Source organism: Agelaius tricolor, unplaced genomic scaffold (genome assembly GCF_023055355.1).
Source record: "Agelaius tricolor isolate 1412-34295 unplaced genomic scaffold, bAgeTri1.0.p SCAF_2, whole genome shotgun sequence".
In the NCBI taxonomy this organism is placed as follows: Eukaryota; Metazoa; Chordata; class Aves; order Passeriformes; family Icteridae; genus Agelaius; species Agelaius tricolor.
This window is the reverse complement of record NW_027269262.1, coordinates 44631909-44652795: the sequence shown is the minus strand read 5'-3', so window position 1 is coordinate 44652795 and position 20887 is coordinate 44631909. Positions and strand designations below refer to the sequence as shown.

The following is a 20887-nucleotide window of genomic DNA, read 5'->3' as shown; positions in this document are numbered from 1 at the left end:
TTTCCTATTTTGCTCCCATGGGTGAGATTTAGAGGTATGATGGAGCACTGTTTTGACTTCTCACAGGATGAGCTGGATGAACTTCGGGCTGAGATGGAAGAAATGCGTGACAGCTACTTAGAGGAAGATGTTTACCAGCTGCAGGAGCTCCGGCGAGAGCTGGACCGGGCAAACAAGAATTGCCGCATTCTGCAATATCGTCTCAGGAAAGCAGAACAGAAAAGCTTGAAAGTTGCACAAACAGGCCATGTGGATGGAGAGCTCATTAGGAGCCTGGAACAAGATTTAAAGGTGGGTTGAGAGATTCATATTCACAGCAAAAGAGAGCAGACTGTGATGTGGCTGTCTGCAATGGAAGCGAGGGTTTCACATGAAACAAGCAGTAGTTCTCCAAACGTCACAACCAATTTCCTTCTGCTGTGGTGGAGAGCAAGTATTCAGCTCATTGCCATAAAAAGATGTGTCAGTGAGTAAAAAAAACATGTGTTCAGATTCAAAATGAAAGAAATACAGTCAGGTTACATTTCTGCATTTGAAAGATTTAAAGGGTCTTGATTTACTGGTTTTACTGAAAACCTTAGCTTTGCAATACTGTGTAAACAAAACCTGATATGCTTTTTCCAGTTCATGCTGTTTCCTTCCTTTTCACTTCTTGCTTATGCAAAGTAACTGGAAAAAATAGTCTAAGTTGCATTTCTTGGTGTCTAGTGAGTTACTTGTAACAGGAACAGAGTGTTATAATATTTTTGCAGGGCAGATAGAGAATCAAAATGCTCATTCCCTACAAACACAAATACCTGTCAAAATTATATTCATACTGAAAAAGTTTTTGTATCTTTCAGAAATGCTTCCATCAAGACCAAGTAAAGCTTTGTGTAGACATGATGTTTATCTAGCTTTACTCATCTTTCTTGATATTGCTATCTTGCAGCTGTCTTTAAAATATCTTCTGTAGAGAGGACTGATTGCAACTAGAATTATTAAGAATATTGTACTTATAAGTGCAAAACATAAAACCTTCTGAAACCAGAATGATTTGTTGTCAGCAGTGGAAATGAGAGTAACATATCAAGTCATCAAACCTTTTAAAATGTCAGATCTCATTTTTTCTTTTATGATGGAAACCAAATTATAACCTTATAACAATAGCAATGATACATTACTCAGTAAAAATCTTGTACCTAGATTTCAATGAAAGAGATATTGAGTGTTTTTATTACGACTTCTTGTAATTCCATAATTCCTTGTGTTGTATGATGTATCACCTTTATAAATGTTTTTGGAGTAAATATCTATTATTTTTAGGCTGGACTCAGAAAACCTAAGCTAGCATATATTTCTGTGCTTTCATATCACTCTTGCCTAGTTGTGATTGCTGCTAGAGCAGCCAGTTTGTGTGGCTGTGACTGCTGCTCACACTGCTTTGATGGATGGCCTGTCAGCTTTACAGCAAAATTCCTTGTCTTTGGCTTTATCTGTGTGATGTGCTGGGACTTTGATGGGCGGCTTTGGTGCCTGCTTGTTTCCTCCTGCAGTTCATGACACTGCCTTAGCATAATGTGGAGAGGGAGCTGGAGATGGGTAATCAAATATATTTTAATTCTGGATTCCTTTATTAGCTATGAATATTCATTTTGGCACTTGGAAGGCTTGGAGTGTTCCATCAACAGTGTCATAATTGAATTAAAAATCTCTTGGCTGTCTAGGGCTGTCATGTGCTTCTTACTGTAGGAGACATACCATAGCTGTTGCTCCTCATGGATGATCTTCATGCATTTGTGCTCTTTTGACCAGGTAGCCAAAGATGTTTCTGTCAGACTGCACCATGAGCTGGAGAGTGTGGAGGAGAAACGAGTTAAAGCAGAAGATGAAAATGAAGTCCTTCGGCAGCAAATCATTGAGGTGGAAGTATCCAAGCAGACGCTGCAAAATGAGCTGGACAAGTTAAAAGAGGTAAGCAATTGTCAGAAAAACCATGCAGAGCATTGGGTTAGAATGGAAATTTGGCAGAGATGTCTTAGACTAATTCTTACATGAAGTGCTTGCTGATATTGCTTGTACAATTGCCCTAAAGGTCTCCTTTGTTATATGTCCCAGATACATCATTGGTAATTTAGAATCAGCAGAGATGTAGATGAGTGATGCTCCACTTCTTGTCTGGGGCTTCTCACAGGGCTTCTGTCCCATTTTAAGCTATCTCCTCAAGAACTCTCTTCCTGCTGGAGCAAAACTCTTTCTGATTTGACTCCAGCTAGCTCTGGCTGTTCTTTACACAGACTGGGACTTCCACCTACTTGAAAGTCAAATGAACTGTGCATGACTTGTCTCTGAGAGCAGGGCTCAGATAGGCAAGCCGCTGTTCTGGCTGGTACTCCTCAGTGATGGTGGTGGTGGAGCCATCAGCATGAGCTGGGCAGCCAGAATGTGGTCTGTAATGTATAAATAACATTGCACTTCAGGCACAGAAATGCTGTCTCTTGAGAAAAGGGATCATTTCAACTGCTGCTGACACACAATCACACTGGGTGAAGTGATGATCCTTGGAAGCAAGTGAGCTGAGGAGCAGGGGACTGTAAAGGGAAGCCAAATACTAAGCACAGCTCCTTGCTGGAGCCTACATCACAATCTGTAGTGGTATTTCTGTTCCCTTAACACTGCAGCAGATTGGCAGTTCACAGCCCCTGCTCTGTTTTAAACCAGATTGAGATAGAGCCTTTAAAAGTAATGAGGTAAGACATTTATCCGCTGAGCCCTGGTCAGATTTAGAGAGCTGGTGCAATTATGTGTTATTTTAATCTTTCCAACATTACTTGTGAGTCAACTGGCACAAAGCCTGGCTCAGTTTTATAAGGACAGTCCCTATTTAATTTCTCTGTGCGTTGGAGTTATGAGTAGTCCAGTGCAGGAGTTTTGGAGTGTTTGTACCTAACAGAGCAGATCATCAGCTGGTACACATATCAGTGTTGCTTAGATTACTTGTGAACCTGGCCCAAAAGATAAAGTCTGCATTATGTTTTAGCTATTTTTCTCCTCCCTCAATGTTATTTGTGAATGCTGTGCTAAGTGGACATGATACCATGTTACAGGGTCTGCAGTCTCTGCTCTGTAAAAAAATGCCATCTCATCAAAAGTACCTAATTTATTGCTTGTTGTTGATTAACATGCTGGTCCACTGGGAACTGCTTGATGGCCTTGGGGTTCAAGCAGAAACTAAATTGTGGGTGAGAATTGAGGGAAAAAATGGTCCAGCAGTGCTGAAGGCTCTAACCAGGCTGAATTTACCTTGCTGCTTAGATTGCAGCAGCCTAGGTGTGCTGGGAAGCGCTGCGGAGTCAGCTCTCTGCTGGATTGCAAGATGAGGTGAATGCACCCTTACTTTGTATGCATTCCTTGCCAGTAAGAGGCAAAAGCTGGAGGGGAGGTAGGGAAAGGGAGAGATAGCAGGTAGAATGATGGGATGTATTCATGCTGATGGGGAGATAAAGCAGGGCATAAGAGGGATCATGAGATGTAGTTGTAGTAGTAGTAGTAGAGATAGTCTGGTTTCACATGCCATGAGTTGTGGTTTCTCTGGAAGTCACAATTTCACAAGGTCACTGGAGGTGAGAAGATGAGGTTGGAGTCCTTTGCAGGTCACACAAGGACAGATGAGCCAAAAGCTGGAGAAACACAGCTATGCATGTGTCACATAAGTGTGTTTGCAGTGTTGTTGACATTGCTAAAAAAAAAAAAAATATTCACTCAAGATGTGTTCAAATAACTACCACAAGCGGTGCCTCCTTAGGAACATTTAATGTGTGCAAGGAATGTATTTTAGGCGTGCCAGTGGAAAGCTAGCTTTATATATCAGGACAAAAGTGACCCCAAAGCCATGTAGCTTCTCCCCAATCCACCCTGACTCTGCATCTTGTCTATCTAAGGGCTGACAACAGTTACAGGGAGCGTTTTCCTCTCTGGTCCTGGAGCATTGCCTGAGACCCAGTTAGACAGTATTCATTCTCTGATGTAGCTTCCTGCAACCATATGCTCATTTTCTGCAATGTCTTTGACTATTCTCTATCATTGTATCAACAGAAAGGCTTTCTCCCATCTATGTTCATATTTATTGCTTAATTCAGTGCTCACTTCTGCTTTGGCGTGCCGTGCAATTCCCTTGGCTCCCATTTCTCACTGCAGTAGATGGCATATATGTTGATTATCTTTAATGTATTTTGCATGCTGAAATACCTTTAGGAATTGTACATGTCTCTGAAAGCGCTCTTTCTTTAAAGCCACCTTTGGTGTTTATCATAATCTTTAGAAGAATTTCTAACATTTATCATGTTTAGTGCTCTTTTTTTGGGTTTTTTTCACCAATACCTGTTTTGATTACCTGTGATATTTTCAACAGGACTTCTTGGGTATATAGGCTTGTTCTATCTAAATAAAATTTTTATTTCCTTTAAGAAAGAAGCCTTACCGTTTTAACTGGAAAATGGAAAATTTTTTTGCCTCCTACTGACCATGTAATTTCAAGTTGTTTTATTAAATGCATACAAGAGAGACTTTCCTCTCTTGTCACTAAATAATATTTCTCAATGCATCTTACTGTGAAAATAATCCTCTCCTCTCCTCTCCTCTCCTCTCCTCTCCTCTCCTCTCCTCTCCTCTCCTCTCCTCTCCTCTCCTCTCCTCTCCTCTCCTCTCCTCTCCTCTCCTCTCCTCTCCTCTCCTCTCCTCTCCTCTCCTCTCCTCTCCTCTCCTCTCCTCTCCTCTCCTCTCCTCTCCTCTCTCCCTGTGAATTGCTGCTTATGCACTTCCCTCCCAGTCTCAGGTGCTTCTGGATTCCCATTCCATGACACACTTTCAGAAGCTTTTTCATAATCTATCAAAACAGCATCTAGGCCCTTGTTCTGTTCTAGTATTTGCCAAATGCTCGCCATCAAAAAAAATATTCTGATTTTCACTTATTGTTTCATTAAGGAGCTGTCAGATAACTGGTGAGTCACTTGCAGGTTTTTAGGATGCCACCTCCTTCTTTCCCTTTTTCTTTTTTTCATAAATGTGCTCCATCCAGCCAGCCTTTTGCTGCATTTCCTGTGTTATGAGCTAAGATATGAGTTGATAAGGATATTTAATGGATGCTTGTGAATTTTGTCCAATTCTGATGTCTTCCAGTTAGACATCATTCTTCTCTGAATGTCTTCATCAGTATCCTGGCATTCACTTTGCTTACTCATGCCACTTCCTTTTTTGCTTTCAGTTCTCTTAGCCAAAAGATAATATAGTTCTTTCCTTTCCCATAGCACTTTCAAAATTTTTCAGATTTTACTCATTTATCACTGTTCATCATCTGCTACTTTTCCCTGAAATACTGTCACTGATTCTTTTGAAGATACTTCTTTCACTGGCTAATAATGTTTTCTCACTGAATGCTTTTTAACTTCACTGACTGCAGCAAGGTTTTTTGTGTGTCAGTCTTCTCTATCTGCTGAAGCACTGTGGTTCATTGATTTTTTCCATGATTACACTCACCTACTTTTTCAGTTTTCATTTTTCAAATCTTCCCTTTCTGTCCTTTTTACTATGAACATTTCCACTGGTTTTGCACCACCCTCTGATACCTTTTTCTGTGGCATTCTCCATGAGAGCTGCAGAGTTTTCCTACTGCTGTGAACACTTCTTTGTAGCATATCCTGGGATGTTTGTGAGAACTGCCCCTTCTAGGAATTTGCTAGGATTTTCTGTGACTTAACAAAGCTGCTTCCTCCTTACAGCTCTGGAAGCAAAGGCAGTGTGCCCTCACATATTTGATAAGAACACATATCCCTGCCAAGGCTTGCTTGCTTTTTCCTCATGTTGTCTGGGTTATTAACATTGCCATTTGAGTCAGCAGGCTGCCAGGACAGAAAAAAAATGACTCCATCACTAACAAATTACCTCAGCAACATCCCTGCAGCTGTCATTTCTCTCTTCCTAATATCCTAATGCACCTCATGAGAAATATCGATGTGTATTAAGAATTTTTCTCAATCAATCAACCAGAAGGCATTCAGAACACTCTTTTTCCAAAGTTTCCTTTCCTTTGCAGCAGTGCAAAGCCCTTACCAATTCTCTTCTGAGCATCTACAAATCAGAACTTTTCTCAAAGGCTTGACAATAGCAAGCAGATTTTCTTTGAGAACTCAACATCTCTACTCGACATCTAATTCACCCCAAACTTCATTTCTTTGGAGCCACCAGGGCATCTTTAGGGAACTTCTTCCTTATACTTTCTCAGGAAAGATACTTCACAAAAGGATGATCTATGTCTAGTCTAAGTGTAAACAACTAGGAAATCATGCTTGGCAAGTGTTGGGTGCCTTTATGTTCAGTGATCATTAATTCCCCCGCCAGCAGTAGAGTAATCCTGTCTCTGAAAGCTCCCTACCTGGGGAAGAACAAACCATTTCTGCTACTTATTGAAGAAAAGCACTGAGATGGCAGAGGACCAGCTCCTGTTCCCCTGAGGAGAACAAGTTGGTTGCTTGTTTGCAGCTGCTAAATGTGTATTTTCCCATGTCCTTTGTCTGGGTTTGGCGTGGTGAGCCAGGGTGGAGAACAAGGCAGGGCTGTGGCAGCACTGATACTGCTGGGGATGGGCAGCCCTGTCAGAGCAGACAATGGGAGGGGAGGAATAAGGTCAGGGGCAGCAGCTGCTGGAAGATTTAGTGTGAGTACTGTGAAATGGGTTAGCAAGAAGTGAATGAGAATTGTGTAACTGGGAAGAACGGGGTGTACTGGAGAGAAATTTACTGGTTGTGCATTGGCCGTACTGAGCAGGTGACAGTCTTTCTTATGGCCACTGAAAGCAGAAGGACCAGAGGGGCAGCAACCAGAGGTGTTCCTTTCTGTCTGCAAGGACCTCTGCTGTAGCAGCAGTCTCCCATGTGACACTGAAGTTTTCTTGGCCAGTTCCTAACTTCAGTTGAAGTGCTTCAAGCCCTCCAGGTTGTTGGGACTGTCAGAGAGCCAAGTGCTGTTCCCTGGGCATCTCCACTCAGGAAACCACTTCCAGCTGACAGAGGGCCATGGCTGCGGCTTGCATTCACTGGTGTTTTTACAAATAAGGGTAGAGGCAAAAGGCAAGAAATCCTATTTCCATTCATTTCTGCTGAAGAGGAAGAAGTACAAGTCCTCTGGCCCATAGTAATGCCTCCAATATGTCTCTTCAGGACAGAGACTGGGATGAGAACCAGCACCTACTGTAAATGGGCTTTCCCAGGTTGCCTGTGGGCTTTTTAGGACAGTGACTTCTATAAATGATCTTTCATCCAAGAGCTTTTCTTGCTTTGGGTGGTGTAATGCCTAAGCTTATTCTCTGCTCCTCCCCTGCAGCACCTTATTTTTGAGGTACTGTTCAAGAACTTTTAACAGTCAAAGAAAATTTTCTGTTAAAATATTTGTATAACAGAGTGAAAACCTACATTCAGAACCTTATAAAAATGATAGAAATATACAAGATAAGTTGAAAAGTCTTTCAGACATATTATTTTGAGACAAGTTTTTTTCCAAAGTGCAAGTGCAGTACTGTTTAACATCAATAGAGATGGGGTGCATTTTGCTCATAGAAGAATTCAGCTCTATAAGCATAACATAGCAAAATGAAATCTGGAGCCTGCTGTGTGTGAAATCTGGACCTGGGTGTGACAGTGATTTTCATTGCCATGAACAATGGCAATGTTCATGTAAGTAGGGCAAAACACATGCTGCATGTGTGTAAAGTGTGATTATCCCAAGCTGAAATCACATTTCCCTCTTTTTGCTCTGATGTAAATACAGATCTGGTGCAAAGTGGTACACAAGTGCTAAAGAAATTATTTTTGGTGAAAACACACTTGTTTGCATAAAACATTACCCTATGTTTTCATTAGCTAGGAATTTATACATATTTATTAAAGTGGCACGTAATGTTTTTCAGACATTTTTCAAAGTAAATTTACTCACAGAAGTAGGGATATACTGTGATAATTCCTTGATTTTTGTAATACATTTCCTTTTTTAGCTACCAGTGAGTTTACCTGAAAGGAAATTTATGAGAAACAGGACAGGATTCAAGTAACACTAAAAGAACTAAGCAAAACAATATGTTGACTCAATAACCCTGTCTAGAATTTAGTGCTTGTGACAGTTTTAAGTAATGAAGTCCGATGCAATAATCATAACTAAACCCATTAACTGAATGAAAGTTTTACTGCAGCACCATTTTGTCTCCAATATCTTTTTTTTCACTGTGATAAATAATAAATTGGTACCTACCCACAGTGAATGATTTATACTTGTTATGGCATTTCAGGAACTGTATAGAGAGTGAAATGGTCTCCTCCTTCTTAGTAGGAGGCCATGCATGGGAATGGATCTCTCTGGACTCAAAAAACTCAGTAGTTAGGAAGCAAACTCAGTAGCATTTTTTTTTTAAGTTATTGTATTATACATCTTCTAATGCTCTGTCCACATTTCTTTTTAGAAATTTAAAAATATCTTTTAACCAAAGGACCCCTCACATTTTCCAAATATTTTTCTTATGTTATAAATGCCCTCTCTGAGCAGTATCTGCATCTTAAATTAAGAATTATTATTTAACAAATAAGTTGCCACCAAGCTCTGATTAGTCTTTATTTTCTAGGTATTTGCTATTTGTCCAGGCTGGCCAGCAATCATCTGACACTACTTCCAAATCCTATTATAATTTTTGAAGTGAGTGATTTTGAGATAAAGTAACAGTGATTCTGCTGCTCAGATCCAGAGATTTGTCTCATGCAAAACCCCCACTCTTCTGTTACTCAGCCTGAGTTCCTCATTCCAGGCATGGGCTTCTGCTGACTCACCCCCTTCATTACTCCCAAATACTTTGAAGAACCACAACTGGCCTTTGCATATGGAGAAATTATGTTTAGGTGATGGCATTTACAGCAGGAAAAATGACCTACCATAGCTGCATAACTGTCTAGATATCAGTTAGTTATAAGGAAACCTTCTTTGTATGATGAATTAAATTTCTCTGTGCTCCATTGATAATTAATTTTTCTTACTACGTAGCAGAAGTTTTTTGGTAACTTTTTCAATAGCAGAGACTGGCATGGAGAAGTTCAAATAGTGTATCAGTCTCCCCATCCTCCACCCAGTTACCAAAAATAATCCTGCTGTCTGTCACATGGGCTTCAGCAGTGACAGTGCAAACAAACTGTAGTCTCTGTGACATTTTCATTTGAAAAATACCTTCTTTTCTTTTCATTCTTTCCCTTAATATATCCTAACATAATTAAAGGTTTTCTTCAGCAAACCCCTGCAAAATATTGGTAGCAAATCCTTCAAGTGCTGTTCTGGGGGGGAAAAATAAGTGCATGCTCTCCATATTCTAAATTGTGTTTCAACTGGGGCAAAAGTCCTAGGTGAAGACAGTACCCTTTGTTTTCCTTGCCAAGGTGTGGGCAAGACTTTGTTTCAGGAGAAGTAAAGTGTCACAGCATGCTGCTGTTTCTGTGAACAGAAGCTGTGATTTAAAGCTAAAGTATCCACAGCTAAATTCATGCTGAAGTTGATTAGGATATCCCTTGCCATTCCGCTCTCCGGTGAAACTAATTCAGATCAGCAACCATCTGACAGCTGTTCCTGTGGGAGGTGTCATGCAGTGTTTGGGGTGGAGGTGGATACCAGGGCATTGTAGTTCCAGAGATATCTCATGCCCTGCCCTCCCTGCTTTCCTCCCAGGGCTCAGAGGAGCCAGCACAGATCCTGAGTGAATGTAGCCTTGTGCATATCAGGGAGCTCCAGCTGAAGGAGAAACGGTGTGCAAACCTGTAAGGAAGCTCCCTGCATTTGGTGCTCAGTGCAGAGCTGGCATCAGTGGGCAGCTCAGTGCCACCACTCCTGGGAGGCCCAGCTTCCCTGCCCTTTGGCTGGCTCCCGGTGAGCTGCCGCCAACTGTTTTCATCTCACATCACCGGTAATTTCATCCCAGCATCTGGAGCTCTGCGTAGCAGGATGGAAAAGAGGGAGAGGCAGTCTGTCAGGGTGAGAAGAGGAGCTTTGTGAGATGCATAGATTCTAAACAAATTTTGCAGATTGCCTGTGGTTTTTGTTGTGATGATGCTGCACTTAGGAATATGTGTCACACCGGGGCTTGTCATCCATGGGGACGCTATTTTCCGGAAATGCTTAGCAAGGTGAAAAAAGTCCGGGCTATTGATTTTTGTCCTTCTTTGAAAGGGTTGCTTGATTGTTTTTCTTCTAAAATTAATTATTTAGACTTGCTTCTCCAGCTCTATTTTTAAAAGGAGAACGTAACTTATGGCAGAGATAACTTATGAATTATTAACACTGCACTACTCAAGCTGTCAGAGGATGAATGAGGGGCAGAGATCTGACAATCTTGGCAAGCTTTCCACTGCCACACGCCGTGGCACTGGACTTTCCTCCTTCTCCATGCCTGGCACTGTGCAGGTAAACCTGGCTCCACTGCCCAAAGCCTTGCTGGCTGACAAGCAGCCCAGCTCGGCAGAGTGCCGCACATTGCCTGGATCTGTCAAGAAGTTCTCCATTCCTCTGAAAGGGAAAAATGGAGTCAGCTGGTGCAAGTAGGTCAGGAAAAGGTTTTAAGTGGTAAAGAGGTGGAATTACGCAATTGCAACTCTTCAAGCAATTTGTAATCAGCACATTTTGGTGCTCTTGGTAAATAACCTGTTTCTTCGGGCCCCAGATGAGGATATTTTCACCTATATTGCTCTTTTTGCAAACCCAATCCATGCCAAAGCCGTGGTGTGTGCAGTATTTCAGCCTCTTTCTCATCCCTACAGGAGTGATCCCCACACGCCCATTGGTTTTGCCAGCAGTTATATCAGCTGGGAGCTCACTGCAAGGTTAAGATGTTTTTTCACCCTGTTCCTTCACTCAGCCCGCTGAAAAATGCCTGGTGAGGAGACAGTATTTGTTCTGTGGGAGGAGGCATGGCAAAGCCTTCACTTGATTTGGGTTTGAGTTTGATGTGCCTTGGTATGAGAAAGCCTGAATTTTCTTTAAATGCCCATCATGGTGGTTCATTCATTCTAGAAAATGACACAGTCTGCCCTTTGTGGGTACACTACTTGTGATTTCTCTGTTTCCTTTTCTCTTTATATTTTGTCGCAAGATGGAAGCATTAGCCAGAATAAATACAAAGATTACAAGATATTCCTACCCAAATTTTAGGTCTTGCTCCCTCAATAGTAGCCAGAGCTGGGGAGGGTAAGCTGTGCTGATATTTAGGGACATCAGCATAATGCCTACGTGGGCAGAAGAAGCACAACGATCCATCTGAGACTGACAGATGGACGTATTGGTCTATTTAAGGCTCTTTCTCAGGGATCACTCCAAAATAGTTACAGCCCAATCTCTTCAGCGTGCTCTTGCCTCAGTGAGCTGTGCCAAGAGAAAGTGGGTCTTGTGCAGAGATTGGTGAAGGCAGCTCACCTCATCGTCACTTCGTGCGGAGCTCAGGATAAATTCCCATCCTGAGTTCAGTGGTGTCAAAACAAAAGACTTTGAAGGGATGGAGGAGGGAATAAAGTTATTAAATTATATGATAAAACAGTTCTAAAGCAGATGCAAATCTGCAAAGCTTTAAACTGTTTTCCTTGTTAATGTTTTTAATATATTTTTCTATAAAAAATAATTAGCGATTTGTTTTTTTCATCTCTTCTTTCAGTTTTCAAGAGTCTGGTCCTTCACAGAAAAGAGGGATCTTTAAATGTCATCTAGTCCTACCCACCTTCAATGAACAGAGACATCTTCAACTAGATCAGGTTGTTCAGAGCCCCAGTCTGACCTTGAATATTTCTAGGAGTGGGCATCTACCACCTCTGTGGGTGGCCTGGTTTAGGGCAAATTTGGGAGGAAACCTCTGAATGGGGTCCCTCTAGAAAGCAAATTCCAGCAGCCCCTCCCCCACACCACTTTGGGAAACATTTCATTGGAGAAAATGCATAGGTCATCATTCTTGCCATGTTATAATCTGGGCTAACCCTTCCCTTGCCCACTTATGGAGTCAGTGGAAGACCATCAGGTTGCTCAGGCAGGACTTGCTCTTGGTGAAGCCATGCTGGATGTCTCAAATCACTTCCCTGTCCTCCGTGTGCCTTAGCTTCTGGGAGGATCTGTTCCATGGTCTTCCCAGGCACACAGGTGAGGCTGACAGCTTGGTCATTCCCAAAGTCCTCCTTTCTTTAGGAATCCTTCTGCTTTTCCATTGCATACTTATGTATCTTTTGTGATTAATTTACTTGTTTGTTGATTATTCCCAAACAAGAAGTTGTAGCGCATACTGCCACAGGTATCATAAACTATGGGCAATTATAGGGGAGGGTTTCCATAACAGTTTGAGGGGGAACTGAAATGTAGGTCCTACATTACTTATAAGGATGTGAAAGGGTGAGAATCACTTGTTGGAAGGAGCTTCCTTGACCATTGTATTAAAACCACTAATTGTTGTACCTTGACCATCATGAATCAAAATTATAGAATGATAGCTACTATGTTCTCCACTGTTGTGGTGAGCTGTCAGGGTATGTGACTACAGTTTCTGGATTACCTTCCCAAGAGAAAGGAAAAATAAATTAGGGTTGGTTTCCTTAAAAAAAGAATAAAAATCCCTTTTGGTGTCCTCCATCTCCTCTGATGGCAAACAGATCAGATTTCCTCTCTCCCCTTCTACAGGTTCCTCCTTGGTGGGATTCTCTCACCTTCTTCTCCTTCCTTTTCTTCTTCACCTTAGGTTCTTCCTCAGCATTTTTCAGATATGGATGCTAAGTTGAACACGAAATTCTCCAGTATATGCAAACCAGCCCTTGAGGTTTGGGGCAGCTGAGATGTGCAGGACTTCAGACACACCTTGGGACAGCAGTCTCTGGTGCTGAGGGCTGAGCTACACTATTTGGAAAGTTACTTTACAGCTGCTGCCAAAAGCTGCTCCCCTAGGTCAGGACTTCAGGCAAGGAAAAATTCTTTAAACAGGAAGCTTTTTCTGCTATTTGGGGCTCCACCTGCTCTCAATCTCCCCGAAAATACTGTGAGAACATTCCCGTGGTGGGATAACTTGTCACTACCATTCTGGGCCTGACTGTAGTAAGTGCAAAAAACCAAACAAAATGGAAAACAATATGTCAGTGAATATTAAAGTCAGGGTGGTTTTTATCCTACAGTGTTGATTTCACTCTGGGGTGAAGTTTTGCATCTGTTTAGTTTTGTTTGAATGAATAGTCCACCAGTTCACACAGCCATAGAGGAGACTGTAATTTAAATAACACAAATTCAGAGATGTCTCTTGCTTCTCTTGGACACAACTCTTACAAAAATAACCATATGTAAGAAATTGTGTATTCTTTTGGGGGGAGAATGTAAAAAATAGAAAGAGTTCTTGTGGTTCTGCACAGGAAGATGAGCCATTGGCCCTCCTGCAGCTGCCTTTCATTGAACATGGTTTTGTGCTCTCAGCCTGTTGGAAAAACCAGAAACATTGCATGAATTGCTGTCCTTCTGAGTTGGTATGAATAAACACCGTGGACAACTTCAGCATTGTTGTGCTACAAGATGGTCAGGAGAAAATTTGACAGTAATTTTCTTAGTCAAAGGGAAGGAAGAGGGAGCCTTTGGGGGTTGAGCAATTTGGATGTGGACATTTCACACATGCTTTGTGTCTTCAGGGATGCTTTCCTTAAAAGTAAGAGGAAGAGGAAGGCTTTGGACACAATATGCCACAGGTATCCACAATGTAATGCTCCACAAGAAGTACCACACCTCTTCAAAGAGTCTGGTACTGAAAGAAAGATCTTTGTCATGCTACTACATCATTTTTCACTGTGAATACAAATCAAGAGAGAGGGAAAAAACAAAGCCTTTATGAAGGCTTCAGTTTCCTCAGCCAACCAGCATGTAATTCTCAGTGTATAAAGAGTGACAGTGCTTTCCAGGATTCGCTAAAACCAGTTACTAATAAAGGCATTTTCACAACTAAACCTGACAGTCTGTTAACTGGTTTTAAATGGGGGTGTTGATTGGATCCTGGCACCCTTACTCTAGGTCATCAGCAGACACAATTGAAGGAGACAAGAGCACTAATTAAATGCATCGGTTCTTCTATGTTATAATCTGGGCTTTAAAATCTAAGCCATCTTTTCTTCCCTTTCCTGGTCTGCAACTGATTTAGTTTCTCACTTGGACCCTCTAGCTCTTGCTCTGAGCTCCTGGAGATGGGTTTTTCTTGGCAGCTCAGAGAGGAGAAGGGGAAGAATATGAGATTTCCTCTTGGGCATTCAGGAGAGGAAATAGCTTGGATAAATCGCCCACCACCAAAGGCTCATTTTACCTCTGCTTCATATGAAGACCTGCTGGGTGAGGAGGATGTGGCAGTAACCACTTGGAACCTTGTGATGGGAAATGAGGAATAGAAAGCCTTGGGATAATGTTGATTTAGCTTTAATTTTCTATTCAGGGGCTTCTTGTATTGCAAGAATCTACTGCTCATACCTGATTATCCATAATCAAGACATTTCAAACAAAGCCATTAACAGAAATATTTCTAGTCTACCTCTGAAATTCATAATAAAGGTTTAAAACCTTAAACCAGATTGGCAGGTTGACATTTCCAAGAATTGTTTTTGCCATGTAAAACTGCTAGCATAAAAGAGACTCGGCATCATTAAGGATTTATTGAGCTTCTATTTTCTCCATTAAAGTAGTGACTATTATTTTCAAATGAAAGATGTACCACAATGAAATCATTAGTGACTGTGCATTTAGGGATTTTTTTGACAGCACTCCTAACTATTATAGCCAGGTAGTCAGTCTCTCCCAGTATGATACTGCATAGATAGTAGTGACAATTTATCTTTTCCTCTGTGATAGGAGATGGAGAGTTTGACCAGAACTGAGCAGATATCAAAATAAATGTCATAATGATCATAGCTACCTGTGTTTCTTTTTTTTTTGTTTTTAACCTCATGGGGTAATAACTTTGGCTTTTTACTTTGTTTTCATTCTTTATTTAGAATTTTTTTTTTTTTAATCATGGCTGAGCGTGTGTTACAAACACAGCCTTGGGGAATGAGATGATGAAACAAAAAGTAAAATATCCCATTACTGCCCAGGTAGGGAAAAATATGTCCATGTTAAGCTTTCTAGGAGTTTAGCATTCAGTTCATAGGAATTATAAAAGATAGGAGAAACTGATGACAATACTTACATATTTACAAGGGATTGGAGGTAGGGAAATTGGACCTTGAGAGGAGTCAAAGCTCTGGTTTCTGTGTGTAGTTTTGAAAGAGAAGCTGGCTATGTGGTGAGGCCAAGTCAAGCCTTCACAGGTAACAGTGGCTATCTCCAGAGGCAGACTTCCAGGCAAAGAGATTTTTTTCTGTCTCAAATTGTTGATTATTTTTGCAGACCTAATTAATCCTTTGGACTAATACGTATACATCAAAGTACCCAATATTTTGGGTTGATGTCCTACAGCAAACAAGTGCCTGAGGTTTAATGAAGTGTTTTGGCTGCAGCCAAATAAAATTTGAAGGCTTCAGTGTCTGGCAACTGTGGATACTCTCAAAAGTTAGCTAAAACATCCTTTTATTAGAGTCTTGTAGTGGAGTGCCTACTCCTGCCCACACGGTGTGGGATCCAGCAACCACACCATCCCTTTTCCCCTTATGTGGTAGCATTTTGTCAGCTCCAGACTGTCAGTTCAGCACTGTGGCAACAGGCAATGAACTGAAGTCTGGACTAGGTGAAGTTGAGCAGTTTAAAGTTTAAAAGGTATTTCTGTTTTGCAAATGGTGTTTAAATCAGCCTCTTGCTGTTTGGTCAATCAAACCTTCAAGGTAAATCTGTTTAATCTAACTTTTGATTGCCAGTGCTGAAACCTCAGCATGGAATGAAGTTTGTTTGTAAACAGCAGTAACAAAAATGTTCTGCTGACAGTCTGTATTCCTTGGCATGGGTTGGCTGCTCTCTGCTATGATAAGCAGAGGTAGCCTCTTGCAACTGCACATCTGAGGACACCAGCCAACCTATCATCTTCTGCCTTTGGTAGGGTATAATTCATTCATCTTCCAGGAGAAATAGAAAAGAAAATATCTCCTTTCCTTTCTTTGCCAAGCTACATGTACAAATATTCCTCCTGCAGAGCAGTCACCTGATCTGCTGTGCACCTGGGGCAGCTGCTTGTCTACTTACAGAAACACCAGCTGCAGGTGGCTGTCTCTCTTCTGCTCTTCTTTGGAGTGTTTGCTGGATGAGGGACACTGGAGCTAAAGACTCAAAGTGAAAATTCACCTGTGGCAGTGAAAGTATGTCTTAATTCTCAGAGGATTTAATAGTTATCTGAGATTGTGTGCATGCTCTGTATTTTGTCTCACAATTGTCAGCAGAGTTTTCAAGAAAGAGAAGCAGAAGGAGGAAGGAAATCATAATGCCCCGATTTTTAGACAGTGATGATACAAAGGCTAGAATTGTGGAAAGAGAACAGCTCTTTCAGATATAAAGCATGATAAATTGCTTCAGCATAATGATGCTCATCAGAAGCAAGTGAGTAGCAGAAAAAGAATGTAATTTCAATTATGCCATAAATTCACTTTTGGCTGGCACAAACAGCTATCAGAGGGCAGACAGAATTTTCTTTCTAACCTTAATGAAGTACAAGCACTCTGATTTTAATTTGCAATTGGGGTTTCTTCTTTGCCGCAGCAGAGGTTGGAAAAGACTGTCCCTCTTTTTTATTTTTCATGAAGTCTATTTGCTTGGAAGCATTCCTCTGTTTATATTATTAATTCCCTGGATTTTTACCATGTGAATTTCCTGTGATGATCTCATTATGTTTACAGCATTTCTTGCAGTGTTGTAAACAGTGACTGATGCCTTGTTTTCATGTTTGGGTGTGGCAGGGAGTAGCCACATGCAAACTGTTGGTGAGCCACGTCCAGGGAGCCCTATCTGATGTCAGCCTGAGACTCCTTTCAGGCAAGGCAGATTCGCTGCTAATGCCATCGAGCTTGAGGACTGTTTCCGCCGAGTTACAGGGGGATTTAAACAGTAGTGAGGAAAGGTAAATAAAGAAAAACCATGCTAAAAATTGATTTAAAGTATCACTGGTTACTATTACAGATACAAGAAAGAAAACAGTCTTTGAGAAAAAAATTCATGAATGTGCAGTGCTGTTGTATATACAAGGATTTTGAGTAATCTCAAACAAATTTTTAGCCAGTATAACTGCTTCAAGTACTAGTAGCTCTTTCATAATCACAAAAATGAAAAGAAGGAATTTCAGAGAGTTTACTGACATTCAGTAATGTGTTTGGGGCATCTAAATGTTTTTAGACAGAAACCCTCACTGTAATTTCAGGAAATTATATCATGGAGTTATCTTTTCTGTGGGATTTACTCCAGGTCTACTGGAGAAGGCGAGGCACAGGATAGTTTAAAACATATAGTACCTTTTGTCTGTTTATTCCTGATTTCCTGAGTAGGGATGGCCATTGGGCTTCAAGGCCTAACTTCTGTGCAATGGATTCTTATTCTTTAACTGCTATTACAGTAGTATCTTCAGGGATATGTTTGAAAGCAGCTTTGTACTTTATTTTGGTTTTCTGATTAGAATTGTAATATATGTGTGTGCCTAAAGAGTTAGTGTCTGTGATGGGTATCCTTTCACTGGCTGCCCTCCAAATCACAGCTCTTGACAGCGATCTTTAAACCCCCATCATTTCTCCTTGGTGTTTACTGTAGGAAAAGTGTTTTGGCTGCTGACTTTGCTTCCCCAGTCTAAGACAAAGTGACTTTTCTACTGGCACAGAGAGTTGCTGGAGGCAGAAGCTATTACAGAATAACTTGTTGGGTAGACAGCATAAACAAGTCACCAGTCTGTGAATCTCACTGCTACATGATTATCACTGAAGGGCAAGGATTTAGGAAGACTCAAAGGAGACTAGGCATGCATCTGTATAAAGTGAGCAACCAGACCTGTCATGCAAGTACAAATATTACCACCAGTTTTAGGAATGAAGGCAACACTTGATTTAGAAATTAAGAATGCATTTAATTTGAGATTTACCTGAGGTCCCATTAGCTTGAAGAGATTTCCTGCAGAACCTTCTTCTTTCAGGCACTGTCAATGATCATCCCCAGCTTGCTTCCCAAAGGGAACATGCAGGTATTGCCAGTCTGACATACACAACCTTGCAAAAAGCATACTCATTGAAGTTGAGAAGCTTCACAGCCCCAAATCCCTAACAGAAGGGATTATATTTGAATCAGCCCTAAATTGAAACTCCAGTTTCATATTCTTCCTTCCTCTGAGCTATTAGAAATCCTCATTCAAATGTCAAATGTCCATTTCTCTATGTGTTTTGGCTTTTCATTTTTTTATTCTCAATATAGCTTCCAGACATGGGTGGCTTTTCTTAGTTGATGCCTATCTTCTCCTCAGGAACTTTAATTAAAAATAGTCCATTGTAATAATGAAGTTGCTTGTGCAATTTTTCTCTGACAAAATAAATTACAGTAGGCTATATCATCTTGCTGCTTACTTATGGAATTTTTTTTAATGGAAATTGCCAGATCAACATCTACTCAGTAATTCAACTGAGAGGCCTTTACTTTTAATATTTCTCCCAAAGGCAAGTGCAGGAAAGAAAATATTACAGATTTTCTAAGAAACCTGAGAGTCCAGTTTTTAGATGGTGCATGATTTTAAAAAGTCTTTTTAGCAAGGTTTACAGTGCCATCATGGATGAGTAAACTTAATCCTGCCTGTAATAAAATAGGATTTAGTGGTGCAAAGTTGGAGCACCAGGATTTGTGTGGGTAGGTATCTGAGGGGAACAGCTGCATAACAGATCTGTAGTCACTTGTGGGCTGCAGCGTTGTTGGGGATTTGGGCTCTGGGCTGGTGCAGGGGAAGAGCTGCCACTCCATGCCAGACTCAGGCAGCCTCCTTCTCCAGGGCATGGAGGGAGGGACATGGTGGGGCAGAGCTCAGCACAGCCCATTGGGCATGGCCTTTTGTGCTGGGGTTGGAGAAGGTGAATCCAGCAAGGGTCAAGCTCCATGCAGGAATTTGTGTAGTCCTTTTCTTTGTTCACTGAAACATATTTAAAAATGTCCTCCAAGATTTCACATCCTTTGGACAGGAGTTATATAAAATCTATTGGTCCCTCTTTTACATTTATCAATACATTTTAGAAAAAAATGGAGCAGTAAGTATGATCAGGGCATAGGAGTTGTTCTCACACAGGTGGGAATTGGAAGGAAGGAAGGAATTCTACAGACCAAGTGCTGAATTGGAAGGAAGGAATTTGACAGACCAGGTGCTGTGTGTGCAGGTTGGTGCCACTGCTGAGATGAGGAAAAGAACTAATCCCATGCCACCTCAGCACTGCTGGGAAAGTTCAACCCAGGAGATTTTTTTAAAACTTATTTTATAGCATTCAGGAGATGCAGCTGACCTACTTTCCCACCTCTCAGTGCCTGTACACATGCTCCTGCTCTTGCTGGGAGCCACAGTCCCTCACCCAGGTTCACTGGGATGGTGCCTGTGTGGGACTGCACACCGGCTGGGTTGGGAACAGGGATTTGGGAACCCTGTGGCCCAAAGCCACCCCTGAGCCCAAAATGTGTGGCACCCCTGGGAAGCAGCTATGCACCCATCCCTGCAAAGGCAGCATCCATCATGTCCTTCTTCTAATGCTGCCCTTCCTGAAGGATTGCTCTGTTAGCTAGCAGCACCAGGCTTGGAGCAGCATTGCTGTTTGCACCCAAACAGCCCCAAGCCCAGGCAGGAACCACTTCTCCTAGTACTAGATGGGGACTTGGGAACAATGGCATTCTTGAAATTAGCCTTGTGGCCATCTTTGGAGGTAGGACTGATTTAGAAGCCCTTGCACATGTCATAGGATAGGTGATGCCATGAATGACCTGGAAGTTAAAATCTACCTGAGAAGAAAATATGTCCCTCCATCACACACATCCATTTGAGTCTAGTCAGACAAAGGGGGTTTAATCTCTGATTTGCAAAGATTCATCAGGTTAGTGGAGAGATGCAATTTTGTTGTTCCTCGGGAATTTGCTATGCTTTGGGTGTGTACTTCTGACTCACATTCATTGTGTTCTGTGGGAATTGTACTGCTAGATGCAGAAGGTGATATGGGGAGTTCTTTACCAAAACGTTTAGAAAGGCAGAAAAATGGAAAGTTTGAACTTCCTTGGAGGCTATTCCTTTGAGCCAATATTCAAGGATATGGAATAGCAGGAAATTACTGATACCAACCGCGAGGCTCTTTTGATCCACTGCACAGACTCTGGCTGTGTGCAGAGAAGTTACATGTGGTCTTCTCTGGGTGAATACTGAGCTGTGTATTAGAGGCACACAGAAACTCCAGGGAGAATTGTCTGGAGCTGCTAACAAGCTTGTCTTTCTGGCATGCCCATCTCGTAGACCTTTGCAAACACACAGAGCATTCATCTAAGGATGCAGAGATGTGTATTCTAGCAAATCTGTTATAGTCTGCCGTGGATACTAAACAAGAAATTCTTGAACAACTGGAGGTGGGAGGTCTTCAACATTTTCCATCGTAAATGTTAATGTATGTAGCAGACAGAAGGAGTATTATATAAAAACTGAAGACTTTCACATTTTTCTGGTTCTGACCTATGGCAAGGAGGCTGACATTTGCATTATTTCCATGGTATTTTTGGAGGGAGAGTGAGGGAGAGTTGAAAGCAAAGACTTAGAAGATTTAAACTTGAAGCAATTTTTTTCCTCTGAAAGTCTGATTTAAAGTGAAAACCTGTTTAAAAGTAGAAAGGGGTGAAATCAAGAAGTGTCAAAGGAGAGACATTTTTTGATTAT

The 20887-nt window shown here is 41.4% G+C and overlaps 1 protein-coding gene across 7 annotated transcripts in view; it reads left to right on the top strand.

The window, feature by feature from the left end:
* The window catches only part of MTCL1 (microtubule crosslinking factor 1), a 102872-nt gene that overhangs the window by 12262 nt on the left and 69723 nt on the right, over positions 1 to 20887 (top strand). For all 7 annotated transcript variants that reach the window (XM_071417288.1, XM_071417280.1, XM_071417313.1 and 4 more), the window contains exons 2-3: positions 67 to 291; positions 1795 to 1953. In XM_071417288.1, coding sequence (XP_071273389.1) covers positions 67 to 291; positions 1795 to 1953 — 384 coding nt within the window. The remainder of the gene's footprint in view (positions 1 to 66; positions 292 to 1794; positions 1954 to 20887) is intronic.